The sequence below is a fragment of the Strix uralensis genome, chromosome 3, assembly GCF_047716275.1.
Source record: "Strix uralensis isolate ZFMK-TIS-50842 chromosome 3, bStrUra1, whole genome shotgun sequence".
Taxonomy (NCBI): Eukaryota; Metazoa; Chordata; class Aves; order Strigiformes; family Strigidae; genus Strix; species Strix uralensis.
The window spans coordinates 71122513-71141745 of NC_133974.1; the positions used below are offsets into that span (position 1 = coordinate 71122513).

The window sequence follows — 19233 nt, forward strand, 5'->3', positions numbered from 1 at the left end:
TCCTTTAGCAGTTTTAGTTCTCATACTGAAACCCTGGAGGGAATCAGTACTCCTGTGTAGGAAAATCATCACGTGTAATCCCAGGCTCCTGGCTCCTTGCGCTTGTTGCGACTGTGTTGGATAGTGTTGGCTGGAAAGTGACAGAGGACTAAACGCCTCTGTCTTGTGGGCCTTTAGGATAGCTCATCTGGTTTTCCAAGTAGAGTTGAAGCAAGATGTGTTAACGATGGTTGTCATGGGGATTCAGCTGAAAAGAAATATAAATATAAAATCAAAGGGTTGCAGGCTGTGATCTACTGTCACTATTTATCTTTGGGGTTTTTTCCCCATTGACTGCATTTAAATTGTTCCTCACTCCAACAGCTTTGCCAGAGCTGTATAATTGCCGTCTTTTAAAATGGAAACCTTTCACCTTTGAGTTATAGTAGCTGCTTACATGAATGATAAAAAGCCACTGATGTCGGCTGATTATGCTGAAGGCTTTGGGGACCTCTGGTCTGATATCTTACACAAATTATTCACAGTTCTGTAGGTTGCCTCGCTGGTATACTTGGCAGAGAGAAAAAAGACTAAAAATGCTTGAGGACCGAACTGCTCCTCCAGCATCCACAGGGTCTTCTGGGGGCAGCGCTGAAACACTGTGGTGAAGCCATGAGGAGTATCCTGAATTGCAGATTGGAGCTGTTCCACAATAACTAGATATTTTGACTTTACAGCACTATTTTAAAAAAAAAAGTCCTTCTGCCCCACTATGTTCATTTTAAATACTGAAAAAGATCTATTAAATGATTTACTAAATCTCCTAAAGACACAACATTTAGAGAATGTATTGAGGCAAAGTAAAAAGGACCTTAACCTCTTTCATTGTATTCATGCATTACGTTTCCTAAATATGTTTGAATTTTTTTTGAGTGAAAAGCATTTTCTGTGAAAAAGTGGTTACTTTTTGTCCCAAGCATTTGCAGAGACTGTTGTTACTTTTGAAAATTATTTTCCTACAATTTCGCATTGCAAAATGTGTAAAGTTATATGTTAGGTTAACCTGCATAAAAAGCACAAAAGATAACAGCTTATTCTTTTAAATGTCCTGATTAAATAGGAAACAGGTCAAGGTTCTTTTAATCAGAGTCTTTTAGGGCTATTTTACAGCATTGCAATAAAATCTGAAGGAAGTTTAAGTGAAATGTGTGAGTTAAATAATAGCATGATTGAAGTCACATTAAAGATAACATTTAAGAGAAAAGAAAACACTTAGGACTTCTATACACTTTTAATGTTTTAAAATGACATTTTTATTCCAAGAATGACTGAAAAGATGACTTCCACATGTGTTGTTCCTAGAGTTTATTTGGAATTCTATTTGCTGACTGTAATAACGCTCATAAGGTTTTACTGTTATGATTTGGTTTCTTTTTTTTTCCTTTTTTTCTGATAATTATGGAACTACGTACCCATCAATCCCTTATTTTCTGTTATACAGATGACACATCTGAGATGTGTACCAATAGTGCATTAAAATAATCACACCATTATCCTCCTTACTTTCACTCATACATAAAATGAAACATTAAACTTTTTTCTTATAAATGAACAAATGTGAAATCACTGACAGAATGAATATAGAACCTGAATGCATTGAACATAATTTTTACCAACTGGAACTTACCAAATACTGCATAAGAAATCTGGAAATTTCTCTGCTGTAAAACTAGTAAATGTAAATTACTTAAAGAACTATTGTCATTAGCAGTATAGAGAGTACTCCTCTAATTTAGACACTGATTGAATATGTCAGTGGTACAAGCCCAAGTTCCATCTCTGTATGGATGGGAGCACCCCAGGTGAGTGTTCCCACACTGGCTTACAGAGTCCTGATAATTCACTAGTACAATACAAAATCCAAATGCTCAAATATCTGTATACATTGACAGTAGAGACAGTGACTTATCTAATGGCATTGTATGGACTTAATCTCCTCATGAGTGCTTGTGCAGCACCCTAAGCAATTTATAGGATGCAGTCTAGACCAATGGCTACTGCACCAATAGATAAAACTGGTGGAGCTGTGATTGTAACATGTAAGCTCAACCTGCCCCAGACCCTAGTCACCCACTCACTCACCTGATGGCTTATCTAGCTCAAGGATTGGATTTATCGGTGTATGTGTGAGAAGGTACCTGGGTATATCCTTTCACACAGCGTCTTTTGGATCTCTTTTTTTAAAAATTGAGTTTCTTGATTCATACTGCAGAGAAATAACTGGCATTGTATATGTTTCTCATCCAGAAATGTGTGTAATGATGGCTTTGATGCCTCATGAACTGCTTTTCTGAAGCTGGTTTCTGGCATTCTTAGACTGGTCTTGGCAATCAAACAGGAATTTCAGTGTTCTTGCTGCACGTCGTCTAATAAGTGACTACTCTTTCTGGTACAGAAATACAGGATAGTAAATTCTGTATCTTTAGTACAATGCAGCCCATGAATAGAGCTCCTCCTTTATTCGACCCTACTCATTTGTTCATCCTTATATATTTGGTGCACTATGGATTTGAGATGAAAATACTTGCACAAGGTCTAAATGAATGAAATATACATTTAAAATAAACCTTTAAAAAATCTTGTAACATCTTTTTCTTGTTATCTTATGCCAATAAGTTTAGTCTCACTGAATTTCAACCTGTGGAAGGGAAACAAAAGCTCCCCAAGCTAGACTTTAAACAAGTTTGACCGATACAAATATGATCAGTGAAAGTTAAAAACCCACAACACCAAATAGGCACTTTTTGGTACAAATTAAGCCACGTTGCAAAATAAATTTATTTTTCAGCCCAGATGCTGATGAACATTATTGTTTCTTCTGTACTGAAAGAAAATAACAAAAAATACCCCTTCCACTGCTGTGGGTTTTGGGGGTTTTTTGTTTGTTTCTTTTTGTCCTGGAGCAGGCAAAACCATTTACTGGTGAAGATGCAAAATATAAACCTCTACTATGAATAACTGCAGGAATGGTGGTTATGCCATGATTTATTGTTTCCCAAAGATCAGATATGCAGAGATACGGGGAAGCCACCCACTGAAATATCCATTCTGTATCCATATTTCTGTTCTCAGAGATTCATGCTTCCAGGGATTAAAGCATTAAAACTCAAAGGCTTGTCTCAATGAACATCTTTGTATAGTCTTTTCATATTCATGAATAATGTGACTTGAGATGCTGTCAGTCATCTTCATTTATCCTCTGTCTCTGTAATTGTTGTGTATATTTTACCTGCTTTAACTCCGTACTTTTTCAGAATTTTAATATGCCCAGGGATAAGAGCTGGGAGCAGCAAAAAAAGTGATCCAGGAATGAACACTTTCTGTATTTTGGAAAGTACAGTTTTTCCTGATGTTACATGCTACAGACTTTTGTCTACATTATTGCTCCTCTTAGGAGGAGTCCTAGTCTTATTGTGGCTGATTGGGTGAATGTAGATAGATGTAGTGATAGGTGTTTCAGCTGCAGCCATCAGAAAGAACAGGGATTTGAGGCTAACTGGTAAATTCAGTTTTGCTGGAGCCACTCTGTGACACAGAGTGCAGCTGACCCAAAACAGAGATGCCAATGGTCAGTAAACCCTCTCCTGTCCAGAAAGGAGTGACTACATCTAAACAGTGCACTTTAAATGTCTGCCTGGCATTTGCTACCTCCTGAACCATGCCCGCAAATTTCTGGGGGGAGTGATAGCTGGGTGGCCGAAGCTATTGAGGGCTGGTTCACAGTGTTTAACAACAGAGCTCAGCTGTGTGGGACCATCCCCTTGCACCATTTCACCTCCTGGCATGGGAGCAGCTGGTCTCGCCTCTGCCTTGCTCATGTACATAGGTGACCCTGCAAAATGATCCATGTTACAATTACCCAGGGGACAGTCCTCCATCTCTACCTTGGATCATTTTGGGTCACTTTTCAATTCCCATCGCTATATTAATGTATTTTTCAAATATGCATATATCAAGCATGTTGCTGTTATGCATCTGTGTAACATGCATGCTGTATAATGGAATAAATGCTCCTTTGAGATTGTATGTAACATCCAGACAGATGTAACAGATGATATAACCCTTATTCATCCTCTCTTATGTTATCTGTCTCTTTTGAGAGGCTTCTGTTTTTAGAGCTGAGAATCAGTAGTTTCATTTTTTGTGGTCTATGCACAATGTGTGGCTGGTCAATTTGTTCAGAGAAGTTGTATGATCACTGATGGCTGCAGAGGGACTGGTTCCTCCACCTTCCTGCTGTTTTTAGTCCTGGTTTGATCCAAAGGTAAATTTTGCCCTTGACAGTTTCAGACTCCGGACTATACTTATGAAATCCTGAAATGCTTTGAGATAAGAAGGAGGAAGAATGTTGTAGGAGTTAGGGAACCTTCCTCTTTCAGGTGCTTTGATATTTGGAAGTGTATAACAAATCCTATGCTCACACTCTGCCACTTGCACAGACAGGAGTGATGGCTTTCTAGCATCCAGGACTTGCACAAGTAGTAGCTGGTATAGGAATATTTCTTGTTTCCAAATATCATCCGAAACATTGGGTGTTAATCTGTCCCCATGGTGATGAGAATATATTTTCACACTATAAAAAGCTGTCAAAAACAAGCACTTGCATGTTAAACATCTTTGAACATTGGAGTCTGGTAGTTTACCAACTGGTTGATGTGGTGATTTTTCTTTTTTTTTTTATTGTAGGCTGAAAAAGCAGAAGGATTTATCAGACTTCCAGACTTCAGTGTGGACCGAGCAATTGAATGCAAAAAAAAGCAGTAAGTTTATCTCTTGCCTCTAGTTTTGCGTGATTTTTACAATGTTGCAAGGAATTCAGTCTCAGTAGAGCCTGACAATGAAACTGTGGGGAGCTCTTCTGTGTTGTGTAAATAATGAGATATTAATTGAGCTATTGAAAGAAAACCATATTGCAAAAATATTTTTGAAATTTCTCTGCCAGATGTGCTCTGCTAAAGCTACAAATAAAAAAGTAAATCAGTATGCCAAATGATTTTTTTTCCCTTTGTTCACTGATTATAAGTTGTAGTCTATCTTAGCTACCTTCTCTTAGGTGGGGAGGTCAGTAATGGTGCAGGTAATGCTGCTTCACTCCGAGTCGGGACTATTCTTTAGGCCACTGTATTGCAACTGATCTTCAGCTGTACTTGAAGCCTCTGATTGTGCAGGGAATAAAAACTTTGTTTAGCCGGGTATACATTTCAAAATATTCTCTCCAAACTCTATACGCAGCACTGGCTTCCAACTGCTTCTGAGTACACTTCAAAGGTTTGGAGGGGTGTTGCTGCTGTTCAAAATTATAAAGCTCAGCATGGTTTTTTTCTGTCCCTTAAGAGAAAGCCTTCGTTCTTCTGTTGGGATCTCACGCTGACATTGGCTGTAGGTGTTCTTGAGACTAACTGTGGGCTTGACTCCTCCAAACAAAGGGAACAGCTCTTTTGAATATGGGGAGTTCCATTTTGTTTTCTCAGAGGAAAGGTTGAGTCACATAGTACAGGACCACAAGAAAATGTTGCCCTTCTCAGCTGTTGGCTGCCAGTGACTGGGAGGAAAACACTTGCTCATCACTTATTTGGGATGGGGTAAGTTAGGAGAACTGAGAGAAGTGATGGGGGCTGCTGGGACCCAGTCAAACAGTGTGTGTGCTTCCATGGGACAGAGTCACCTAACGAGGAACAAAAGAGGGAAGCCACACAGTCTCAGGATCTGAGACTATGTTTTAGGAAAAAAAAGACTCTGGAAAGTGGTAGATATTCAACTAAAGCATAGTCTGGGGCTGAGACCAACAGATTAACTATTGGGGGTAGTCAGGGGCCTACCTCCATTTTGTTTGTTTCAAACCTGCCACCTAGTTGCCTCTTTGGTGCCTCCTAAAACTTGTCTTGGAAAAGAGTGAAGAGTCAGTCCCTATTCACCTACTGTGTGCTGCTTGTGATTTTATTGTATCATATCATACCTCCTTTCCCTCAACCATCATTTTTCCATGCTGTGGGTCTTAGCCTGATTAATCAGTCATGGAATCTGTTCCATACCTTGGGTCACCTGCGGTGCTTTCTCTGAACATTTTACAGGCTTACTATGCTTTTCTGAGCTGGGGGAAGTAAAGCTGCACACAGTATTCAAGATGTGGGCACACAACTGAATTATGTAATGACATAATGAAGGTCTTTGTTTTATTCTTCCTTCCTTCCTTTTTAGTTCCTGTAGTTTATACCCTCTGAATAATGTGTGGCCTAGCAAATGAGCTAAAAATAACAGGAGTTTTAAGGAAAGGCTATATGGATGGATAAACTGATCTGGATTAATATAGTGGAGGAAATAAATATTTTTAAATAGTTCATCCAGCTATTTTTTTCTTATGTAAACTTGTTTTCTTCATATTTCTTTTATTTTTCTTTTCTTAAAGTGCTATTAAGATCAGCCACCCACAGATCAAGACATTTTATTTCGCAGCAGAAAATGTTCTGGAAATGAACACGTAAGTAGAAGCGACTGGCCATGTTTCATCCTGTCTCACGCCTGAGAACACCATTTGAAAGTTCATTCTCTCACTGTCAAGTGGTTGTTGACAAAGTTATCTGGGGGATTACTGAATCTGTTTTGTTTTCTGGTGATTGTACAGAAGGAAAATACTGCTATTTGTTCACTAATGACAGTTGAAATCAGAATCACATTATTAGCCTGATTCTGATACTAATCTTCCTGACATTTGCTGGTATAAATCCCTTTCTGTTAGAGAGGTGCAAAGATTTGATAGCATGCTCATCACCTTGGGAGAAGTGAGGGAAGAAAAGAAAGAGAGGGAAAAGCTTAATATAGTTTAGTCCCAGAAGTGATCTAGGTCTAGAATATAATAATGTCTGCTTTCATAGTAGCATGTCATTTAACAAGGAAGGTTAAAGGGATAGAAGGGGCTGTTTCTTTAATGTAAGTAAGTGTTTACATCACCACCAAACTATGTTGCAGTTAAACGATCCTCACAACAGACCAGAAATTTTATGTGCACAAATGTCCGTAAGAACAACAATTCATTCATGTGGTTTTTAATTCAAGAATTAAAAATTGATATGAATACTGTCATTTTAGAAACCACTGAGCTATCAGAAACAGGTATTATTTTCTATTGATCTAGTTTTTGCTGATTGAGATACATGTCATATCTTCTTTGTCTTTTTTTTTACTTCAGATTGCAGTCTGTTTACAATGCTATTGCATTAAATGGCCAAATACTGGATACAAAGTACAATTTAATTGGGAAGAGAGCTTCTATGGTAGTCAGGTCAGGATTTTAATCATGGCTCTGCTGGTGATCCTTGTGAGATTCTTCATAGGGCACTGACTGTTCTTTCCTTCTATAAACAGAAGACCTCATACATATTTACCACAACAGAAAAGGATAGAGGTTGAGAGAATGTGTGTGACCTTACAAAAGGGCTGCAGACACAGAAATGTACGATACTACAGTAGTGTATGTACATAGATACATATTCATAAATCTGTACTCTATAGATGCATACAAGTAAGCATAGATGGAAAGAACATTTTGCCCTTTGCAACTTGGAGCAGCACAGAGCATACTGATGGGGCGATAACCCTTCATTTTTGTATTGTTGCATTTCCTATTGGAGCTCCTGATGGGAGAGAGAAGTTCTTAAGGCAGATGGGCTGAGGATGACTGAGAATGAGGGACTGCTGGACAGGAATATTTCTGTTGAGAGAGAAGAGAGGGAAGGATGGAGGGAGAAAGGAAAGGAAAAATAGATCTAATGGAGGACATTAGTGAGTGCTAACAGCCAGTTTGGAGCCCAGCTGGAAATTCTCAGTGTCTTAATGACACTTTTGAAATGTTTAGTCTCATGTGAGCTAATGATTGAAATCTATGCAGGTGTCCCAGCTTTTATGCCCCCAGAATGGTTTTCTTCAAACTCCACTTCTCAAGTAAATTTCATCTTGGCTTAAATTTAGGTAGCCTAGCATTAGAGCAGCTTGTACTGTACTGCACTAATACCAATTCCTCACTGTTGTAACTGATGATGTTTTCCTTGGCAAAGTATAAAATACATGTATTTAATGCATAACGTACACGCATACTCATGCGTATGTCAAAATAGACTAAAAGACATCTGTCCTCTTGGCTCCAGTCCCACAAATACATATGCGTGTAAGTGGTTCCACTGAACTCACTGGGGCATTCGCCTGTGTCGAGTTACTGGTGTGCATAAATGCTTGATGGATCATGACCTTTTGTAACTCTTCATGCATATATATATATCTATTAAATCAACGGTGGATTTATTAATACAGTAATCTGCTTCATTAATTTAGCATGTATTTGCTATTGTCATGCACACATGCAAAGTAAATGTGTGCTGGCTAGCTGTGTGCATTTACCTGACCAGTTGCACATGGTTACTAGAGATCTGTCTGACCTTGTGGTTAAATGAATTCCTAGGTATTTTAACAAACCTTTGCTTTTGTTAAGTTTTTCTTTTTTTTTAATCATTCTGTTATCATTAGCTGTTAGAAGAAAGTCAATAATTCACTCTTAGAGAAATGACATTTTGTCTTCTTGAATTATGTGGCTCTGTTCATACTGCAGTCTAAAAATCCAGTTACTTTGACACTGATCTTACTAACAAATTTCCCACTGCTTCAGAAGAATCAAGATCAGAGACAATGTTGTTTCAGAGTTATGAATCTTAATTCTGGCCCTTCATATATTCCTTATTTCAGCCTTGAGTTTTAATCTGAAAGGCTTGAGCTTTTTAAGTGGCTAGTTTCTTAAAACCTGGATAGATCTGAATGGTCTACAGGCAAACAAAATATACAAAAAGTTTATCTAGGGATTGTTTCTAGCATTAGAAAAATGCAGCCACCTAGGAAGAGAAATGAAAAAAACCCAACTGCAAATAGTTTAAAGCAACACAGGAAGTGAGACTTACTAAAACCAAAAGTCATAGGGAGTTGAAGAAAGCAGTATATAATGGTCAGAAAGTCTGGTTTTAAATGGCTTAGATACTTAGACTGTGCTGCGATAGCTTTGGCCAGCACAGCTGACACTATCTTCCATGGCTCCTATGCCTTTTACTCCATCTCTGGTGAAAGATGGCACCTCAACAGCAAGGCTAAGCCACTGGCATTGTGTTATAGCACGCATACTTTTCCTTTAGCTTCCACGAATGCAACTCCTTGGTCATCAGTAGTGCTTTTTTCAGGATCAGGGAAAGAAGATGTCCCAGGCAACTAGTTCTGCTCACCACAGGGAATATTAGTATTCAGGTAACTGGTGCCTTTCTAGGAGATGATCTAAGAAATAGAAACTTTCACGTTTATTCTTCAGGTTAATGAAAATAGATGCGATGATGTAGAACACATCTGAAAGGGCCAAAACTCTGTCTGAACAACATGCAAGTATCCCTAATTCTATATTCCCTCTGTTTCAAACACAGGTGGCTAAGTAAGCTGGGGATGGCTGTAGACCCTCAGGCACCCAACGGGAAGAATGAGGAAGGTATGTTCCTAATGGTGCTTTCAGTGTGTAACTACATCATGTTCCTCACAGTTTTTGCTTGGCCAAATTTTTGTCAGCTCTTTTCTTTCTTTTAAATTGTCAACTGGGGTCTGTCTACCAGCTGAGCTCAGAGAAACCACACTGACACAGCACAGAGTAATCAGAGGAAAAGAAACAATGGTGAGAAACAGTGCCACTGAGAGACAGTTGGTGATCTTGAGTGGTGTGTAACTACTTTCTGGCAGTTTGATGGCTTGCTAAGCCTACCAAGTGTGAAGAGAAACAACTATGCTACTCTGGGTTTTGAGCTGGTAAGGTATATTACAGGAGTTGTGCTGTGACCCAGGAACTGGCTAGTTTGGGAACATTTTGTGCAATGTAGACCTGTCCCTAGTGTCTCCTTAATTCCTGGGGGTTTCAACAACAGCAACTTTGGCAGGGGCAGTAGTGATGTACTGAAGCCTACAATTTCCTTCAGAGCTCAACCCAAGAGTTCATTGTGGAATGAGTAATTTTAAAAGTTCCCTAGCAATTTATTTATTTATTGTCTTAATTTGCATATTGACCTAATAGAATTTTATAACGGAGAATACCTGCACTCGAATCACAAATCTGGGCAGAGGACAAAGCAAGTCACCTGTCCGAGTGCTTGGAAAAGCTGCTGGTGAGGACACACGTGCTGGGAGCTGGTTTAGAATGAGAAGTGCTGTCGGTAGTATTATGTTAGCAAACCAGAGATGGACTCTGGCCTGAGGAACATATATCATCTTCTGGGTTTTTGACCCTTCATTTTAGAGTATTGGTATCCAGTGCCTTTTTTAGAACTGCTCAGGTTGAGAAGGAGCTGTCATTATGAATAAGAAACTGATATTTGTGGTAGTATGAACACTTACATGATGCAGCCTATTTTGTCTAAGCACTGAAAGGCTCCTCTCTACATCCCTTCTGCTGTTTTCCAGAATAAGGTTGTGGTTTATATCCAGGCTTTGGACATGTAATTCTATTATTGATTAGTCTGATCTGGCTCTGTTTATACTCTGACTTCATTTATACCCTGCCACTAAAAGCAGCTTTGGGGCTGGTAAACATAGATACCACTGATTTCTGGAGATTCAGCAGGTCCCATCAATTTGTTTTCAGTTCATGGTTCCTCTTTACTTCTTGTAAGGAAACTTGTTAATTTCCATACCCCCAAATTCCTCCAAAATGCCTGTGTCCTCTTTGAACCCAATTTTGTATCAAAATCTGGGAACTGTCAGTGCTAGGTCAACGGTTGGACTAGATGATCTTCAAGGTCCTTTCCAACCTAGATGATTCTGTGATTCTGTGAAAACAGTCTGAGATAATTCAGATAAAGTGCTATATGGAGTATTAGGCTGTGTAGCAAGAACTGCATGGTAATTGTACTTGGGGAGGAAGTGTCCAAACATGTTGTACACAAAGGAGGACTTTGATGGAAGATGAGGATGGCCAAAATTCTACACATGAAAGCAAATTATTTTTTTAAAGCCTCAGAAAAAGTAGTATTTGTTGTGTTGGCCAAGTCAAGAATTATAGAACAACTCAAAATGAGTCAGCACACCAATCTTAATTAAAAAAAAAAAAAAAAGGTACAAAATAATCCACTCAATAACCTCTGCAGCAGGTTTTCTAATTACCCTGCAGTAAACATAACATAGCCAAGATTTCTTCAGCTGTTGAAGTTGGTGGCCCATTTTCCGCTTCAGAAAAAGGCACTCTGATTTAGGTGTCAAACACCTCCTTGTCTTTCCACACATGTTTTGTCAGAGGTGCTTCAGCAGCTGCCCTGAGTGTGGGTTCAGCACCCCACCAATGCGCCTGGGTGGATGAGCCCTTGCAGAAGCATTGCTACATTTCAGAAAAATGCTGTCATTACCCACAGTCACTTATGTTCCTGCTGACCTGGTTCTCCCCTCTGTATCACACACCATAACTCTTCAGGAGGGTCTTGGCTCTTGTTATGACAGTTCTTGTGTATTCATGTACTTTCTATGCATTTTAACACCCCCTCCAACCCCATTTGCCTATTTAGAGTATCAGAAACAGCTGTTGATTCTTTTTTGGTTCTTCTGTGTACCTAAAAGGGGAGCTGTAGAAACAATAAGCTTTTTACTAAGAGTTATTCAAGAAGGCATTAATAGAGCCTTAGAATTTGATATAAGCCTTATTGCAGCCAGTCGCAGTCTTTTACGCTAAGATGTACCAGCACATATTTCCAGTAAACAGAATAGCAGCTATGCTATTAAAAATCCTATAATTCTGCAGAGTATGGGGAGAAAAAGTAATGAATCTCTTTAAGTTTTACTTTGTTAACATCTTAGGAACCTCTCTCTTGTGTATAAATTTTTTTTCTCTTAAAATTTTGTTCCCCTCACTGTGGTTACTAAAATCCCCCAAATGACATGCACAAGAAGAAAGTGTGTGGGTATTAATTTAATTAAAAGATGAGATAATCACAGGTGATTTCCCAGAGACAGTGCTAACATACTGCTTTCTAGTGGTGTGAACCCATGAAGTCCAGCTCTTGCAAAGTACGCCCAGAACATAAACAACCCTTCCCTAGTTGGGAAGAGAGCGGGATGGTTGTTTCCACTGGAGAGACCCAGCTGCTCTTGGACAGCACAAGCTGCTGCGTGCAGCCGGTGGAGGGAGAGGCAGTGCAGAGTGCCAGCTCCTGTGGAGGCCACAGGGACAGCCTCTGCTCTTGTGACACTTGACACTTACTCATGTCGTTCTCATTAAGCTCTGATTATGTCTTTGCAACCTCTCATGTCCTCAGCTCAGTCAGGTGGGGTGAGCACTGTTGTACTTGACACGTGGCACAGGGCAGGATGCACGCGTTTGCTCCTATAAGGGTTGGATGTGAAAGGCTGATGCGTGCTGGGAGATTTAGCAGAAGGAAGTGATCTTGCCCGGTGGTACAGCCAGGCCCTGGGAATAGGAACCAGCAACTTACTGCCTCCCTTTGTCTCATTTTATCAATGACTATCACTTCATTTAATCCACTTTTAAAAAAACACCTGAGAAAATGGTTTCACTTGCTACACAGGTATTTGAAAGAAATAAGAAGGTGACTGCCTCTCTGACACATGTCAAGAGATACTGAGGCTCTATCAGCTTGTTTTTTATTTAAAAAAAAAAAAAAAAAAAAAAAGAGTGGGCTGTATAGTCCTAGAGTACTGTGTTTACTTTTAGTACTAGCTCGGGACATGTACTGTCATTCTTCATGGCATGTCTATGTGAGATACCATGTGGTGACAGAAGGCTCTCATGAGGCTGCTCTGTGGTTTCTAAAGCACCATGCAAGCAACCTGTGTTCTCCAAAATTGCAACCAAAACACTAATGCCTGTTGCTAGCTCCACGAAAACGTATTGGTTACAGAGATTAAGGGACAGCATCTATTACTTGCAACAGGTCTCCCTAATTTAATACTGGAAATGATGCAGCCTTTTGAAGGCTGCAAAGGGAGGAAAAAACCCCACCCCAAACCTATTTGTGAAGTTATCTAGAGCAGTGCCACCTAGTGTTTCCTGTCGTAGCAAATTGACAATTTTTTTTACTTAAAGAAAAAATGTTGCCATGAAATAGTGCAACATTACCACAAGTGGGTTAATTTTCACTGTAGGAGATACTGACCTCTTACAGCATGGTCCTCAGTCCAGAACATCCTACTCGGTGATCTTTTGTTACCACAGCACTGCAAGGAATAAATGAGTGTCCATCTAACACTTTGGTTTTTTTCATTTTTCATGTCTGCCTCAGAATGCTACAGTGAAAGTGAACACGACGATCCAGAAATAACAGACACACCACCTCCCCCCTACACAGTCCAGCCACCACCTCCTCCTTCGGTAAGTGTTACAGTAATTAGCTTGTTTCTTGTTGCTAGCCAGTTGGAACAAAACTTTCTTGAGGTGGTGGACCTTTGAGGAATAACCTAAAACAGTGGCTGGAAATGTTCACACTGTATTCCTGTGAAATGAGGATGCACTGATGGTCCCTGCCCTGTGGCAGAGCATGCAGTGATTGCAGCCTGCACCGCCGGGAACCTCACACTGCAAAAGAACAGCTCTTTCAAATGGAGGCATATTGATCTTGCTGGAGAAAGGAAGGTGTCACTCTACCTTATACACATGCTGTGTCTTTTCTTTACAAGGTTTTTAACACACTGCCGTAACCTAATTTTTCATACTACTCTTTTTCTTTAATCAGACCCAAATCTTCTTTCTTTTTGTGATCCTGGTAGCATCATCCAACAGATTTGTATTTGAGTGAGTTGTTCTTAAGACTGCTGAATTTGAAGCTGCTTTTGTGGCTGTGAAGAGAAGTGAGGGGAAAGAGGCCTCTTCTTACGGTGATAAAATGGGTTCTTTACTTCTGAAAAATAGACTATAAAAAAAAGAGGCATCCTCCCAAAATCTATGCCATTTTTCTCTCTTGCTGTAGAGTATTTGCCCAGAATATTTCTTCTTGCATCGCTTCATTTCATAAATTATAATAAGCACTATGCACCCCCACGTGTCTAATCAAATTGACTTGCCTAATTATTAGCCACTTATCACCCTATTAATCTTGTTTCTATATTGTTGCTTTTCCCAGTGATCTCATCTCCCCTAACATGTGCTTTAAGATACGAGGTTTACTTAATTCTGTGTTTAGAAATGAGTAATCTGGTTTGGGGTGGTAATGCAGGTGAAATCAGGAATCCTCAGTTCAAGCCTTTCCCTTCCCCAGCTGAAAGTTGACACTGAGGGGTACACAGTAACATGCTTAGTACTAAATCATTGCATCTCATGGAAGGGAAGTGTCTGCTGCTTCACTGGTGTGGTACAAGTTCCTGTATGGCGTGCTGAAATGACATCCAGTAGCTGGGGCTGGTACAGAGACAGTGAAGCAGGAACAAATTTGAAATATACAGATGAGCTGTAGAAGCTTGTGCAGTCACAGGCAATAATAAAAGGAGATGTCATGCCCAGGGTTGCCTGTCTGGCTATCTTTAATTAACTTGCATAAAGCTGGGAGCGTATGTCACACTGTCACCCACTTGCCCCCTTCTGTTTCAGTCAGATAAGTTAGTCTTCACTTCCTCTTCTGAAACAGTTGTGTAACGTTAGTCATGGCAAACCAGTCTGCCTGGCACTCAGGAGGTGCGTGGTGTTCGCTGCTGTGTAAAACGTGATTCTTTATTGCCTGTATTAACTGCAAGTTAAATGTGGCTGAGTGGCTATAAATATCAGAGAAAATAAGAACCTTGGCAGTACGTCTCCAAGAGTTATTCTGGGCTGAGGGCCGATAATGAAGCGTCTTGAATTTTATACCTCAGTGGCTTGCCTTTAAGAAGCTGTAGATGTCTTTTCCATCTGCTCACCTCTGAGTGAATGCCTGCATTTTTCCAGATGATGAGGTATAAACAGGTGCTGGATTTTAGTTTTCTGTTTTTCTGGCTTCCTGCTGCTTGTCAAATTGTTGCTGCAGAGGCGATGTCCAGTTGTCTCCTTCCCATATGATCTTCTTGAGTGCTGGCCTCCACGTGTGAGCAGGGGACACGTGGGAGGTAGGCAATGCTGCAGGTGCCAAGAGGTCCTGCTTCCTTGGCCTTTCCCTTAAAGGTTATCTTCTCTTCAGCCTTTAACTCTCTGATTTCCCTTCTCCTCATCCCCAGCTTAAAGTCCTTTCTCCAATGGATAAAGTTTAGTATCTCCTGAGCAAAGTTGTCATCTTTTCACCCCAGAAGTGGCCACTGGAATAAGTTCCAGCTGCCATGGGCTGCCCTATGCTCAGCTTGCTTACGTGATGGGTAGGAACAGTTAGGTACCAATGCAGCTGTGTTTAACTGCAAGTCAGGGTCGTCTTTTAAATACCCAATTTAATGCTCCTTTCTCTTCCGGACAAGTACTGGAGCAAGAAAACCACTGGAAGGATTGGGAAAGCACAGTTTCTAGTGGAAAGTCAATTCTAGGAGTGGAGCTCTTGATTGTCTCAGGGAAGGGTGATTAAACATTGCTTACTGCCTGTTTATTTGCTGCGGAGTTTTTGAACCAAGCTGTGAGGTCCCAAACATGTGATGGATTTAGGTTGATACTCTGTGGGTACACCACTTTTGGAAGGCCTGCTTGAATCTTCTCAGATTACTACTGGGAGAGATACTCATCCTGGAAACCCAGCCCAGCATCAGGAATGCCACAGACATTGACTGGGGTTCATTTCTTTTTATTATTTTTATATTTTTTAGAAGTTGCACTTCTTCCTCCTGAGTGCTAAAGGGATTTTGCAAAATATGAATTAGGAGCTATGGACATTCTGGAAAATCAAACCGATGCTGTCTTAAGAAGAAAGTCCTCCAAACCTCTTGAGACCAACTCCAGACTGAAAACTATTAGTCTGGAAACTAATAACCACCCAGGTGCAGGCTCTGTTACATGTTAGAGTAGCAAACATTTTACTGTACTTCTAGCACAAAGTTTTAATTTGCTGTTCTGTTCTCTGTTGACCCAAACCATTTTGAAACTTGAAAAAAGTAGTAGTCATGAGCTTTCTATGTTTTTCCATGCTTTTGGGTACTGTGGAAGAAAACAGCAAGTGAGGAACAAGTAAATTTTAACATCTGTAGGACAAAAGTTAAAATGACTGTCTACATTAATTTCTTCACATGTGAATGGATTTACAGTTCAAAAACCATCAGCTATGTTGAGACAATAAATCACAGCAGTCTCAAAAGAGCAGCTGAAGTGTTTTGTGGTGATAATTTTTCTCTAAAAAATGCCTAGAGACTCATTGATCTGCAGTGGAATCCTTATGATGGCTCAAGCATCTGCTTTAGAAATGTCCCTAAAATGGAGATTTATTATTATGTGGATCATTGCAAAACTTCCAAAGGAACCACTCGAGTAAGTTAGGTAAACATTTGTCATGCCAAAGAAAAAAATCCCACAACACATATGTAGAGAAAAAGAAACACATTCTGGCAGTCATCTTGATTCTCACCCACATTTTTTTTATTTAACACACAATGAAAATGAAAACAAAAATATATTCCACTCAGTGAGGCACAGTTTTCATTTCAATGGCACTTTCTTTTGCATGGACAAATGCCAAAAAAATAGAGGTGACATCTAACATCTTCCTTTTCTATCTTTGAACAATTGAAATTAGACCATCCACACTATGGGAGGAAGAGCTTTTACTGTTTGGTTGTTCTGTTTGACTGTACAAATGCTTCAACAATTTGTCTTTTCATTAGGAGCTCTTAGATTAAATGCTTCAGGTCACCTGTGATCCCAAGGGCGTTTTTATCACTCATACATGTAGTTTATGACAGCATCACCTTGTCCTTTGCTTTAGGATGCTTTTGTGAAAGTTTCCTTTTTAAAAACAAAAATGCACTTGAAACACAATTTTGTATTTCTTGTAATAGGAATATAAATTAAGTCTGGTCTCACAGTGTTTGGGACAGTCTTGGAGGAATGGCAATACAAAGAAGTGATACAAAGAAGTGGTGACTCACAATCTGATATTGGTGGTCCTCATCTTCTGAATTGGTTAGTAGCTACATGATACAGCTAGATTAGAAGCACAGGAAGGCAAATCTACTTTGCTTTTTTTAACATGAAAAGGAAATAGTAACACTGAATTGCAGAAGTTTATATATCATAATCCAAAAAAATTTTCATCCTTGGTTTGGTTTATATGAATACATTTTATTTCTAGTTTACCAGGTTAGAAATAAGTAGTACAAGCTAGTCCCTTTATTGTGTTTGCAGCTTGCCCAGGTTTCCCTAGCAACACCTTCTCAGTAATTTTCAATACTCCCAGTCTAGTTATCATCTGTTTTAATCCTTACACAGATTTATTCTACATATGTATTGAGAACATAAACTTGCCAGAACTCTGGCCCATCAAGTCAGAATTCTGGCCAATGCCAGAATCAGATGATTTGCAGAAGGAGTAAATTTTGGCAGTAGCAGATACAAGAAATCTGGCTTTCATATCATGACAATCTCATCACGATTTCTGATAGTTTCTGCTAAGAGCTTCACCATAAGTCTTTGTCTCCCCTTGTCTTCCATTACTTTATTACTGTCAATTAATCCTCTTCTGGGTATTTGTATGTATATTTGTGTGTTTGTGTATGTATTACTTGTGTATTTGACTTTCTTGGCTCATCTTTTCAGTGATGTTTGGTGGCTAAGAAGTAGACTAGTGTTAGTTCTTCTTGTGTGAGTTGCTTTTGGTGACCAGATAATAGTACAACTCAATCAGTGTAAATGCCTACTGTAGACAAAGACCTGGGCATCTATTTGTTTGTCTGGGAAGATAAATACTTTTCAAAACTTTGTTCTTTCTCTCAACTTTTCTTTACATGAAATTGTGCATCTATCATACCCTCTCTCATTCAACTCCTAGCTCCTAACGATGACTGTAAGATGTTTCCAAGACCTCTCTGGTTGTATGCACTCTTGTTGAGTCAGGGTGACAAGTACAGTATGGAGGACCTTAAGATGTCTTAATGATTTCTGATGTGTTTCTAAGTGAAGTTTGGACCCTTTTCCAGATTTATGTGCTGAAGGATAAATCTTAGCAGGTGAATGAGCAGCACAAATCTTGTACCCTTCCCCTTTTCCTGCCCTCTGTCCCATGAGTTTTTCTTTCTATTGTTAACTTGCCATCATATTACCTGTCAGCCTTCCTGTCTTGGTGAATAATTAGTCCCTTGAATGGACCAGGTAAAATGGTTCTGTGTGATGAGAAGGTCAAGACACATCAGTGCTTGGGCCCATTTCTGTCTATCCATGGTTATGGCATTGAATGCTTCAAGGCAACTTCATGTTCAATGGCTACTTCAGTTTTTCTTCTGCACTCTTGATAAGACCAAGAAAGTGAAGATAAACTAAAGAGTGAATGTGAGTGTGAGACCTAGCATGGAAGTCTACATTCAATGCAATATTTTTCCTTGGCCTATTGTTTTTAGGCATTGCCCAGTTTTTATCTGTTTTACCTCTGGCTTCCTTGTGGCTTAGTTTCTGAAGTTACTGCTCTGTAGGAGATTGGCTACCATACCTCAGGCTTGTTTGGATGGATAATTAATCAGATTACATCAATTTTCAGTCAGTTAGCATTTCAACTGCATATCTATAACATGCAGAACCTAGGAACAGGAATAATGTGGAAATAATTTTTCTTCTACCCCCCCCCCCCCCTTTTTTTTTTTTTCTTTTTCTGGAATGCAGGATCAGCAGAAGTCTTCTTTCACCTCGACTCTGTCAAGTGAAGCATCTTGTTCTCTCTCCTCTCCTGAAAGCACATTCAGCTCCCAAGAGTCATCATCTTCCTTAATGTCCAAAGTGGTTTATTCCGAGAGGCAGTCCTGCCGTGACCTAGTTAACAGCTCTGCCACAGAAGAGGGTGATCAGCCTTTAACTTTCTGCGTACAGATTCACTCTGATGAACCGCCAGAAGTAGACTGTGGAGAAGCAGCAGAAAGCCAGGAGGTCCAGCTTTCCAGACCCAGTGGTGTATCCCAAAACTTTTTTTTAAGTCCGGATACACATTGTCTAGCTGTGCCAGATGCAACAGGACAGAGATCACTAACCAGAGGTGAGCTAATGAGAGAGGAGATTTTTGTCTGCAGAGCCATACAATGTAGGAGTTCAGGGGTTTTCCC

The 19233-nt window shown here is 39.7% G+C and overlaps 1 protein-coding gene across 2 annotated transcripts in view; it reads left to right on the top strand.

Moving 5' to 3' along the window:
• Window positions 1-19233, top strand: part of IPCEF1 (interaction protein for cytohesin exchange factors 1) — a 64975-nt gene that overhangs the window by 25873 nt on the left and 19869 nt on the right. For both annotated transcript variants that reach the window (XM_074862803.1, XM_074862804.1), the window contains 5 exons: window positions 4726-4799; window positions 6446-6517; window positions 9489-9550; window positions 13335-13423; window positions 18800-19166. In XM_074862803.1, coding sequence (XP_074718904.1) covers window positions 4726-4799; window positions 6446-6517; window positions 9489-9550; window positions 13335-13423; window positions 18800-19166 — 664 coding nt within the window. The remainder of the gene's footprint in view (window positions 1-4725; window positions 4800-6445; window positions 6518-9488; window positions 9551-13334; window positions 13424-18799; window positions 19167-19233) is intronic.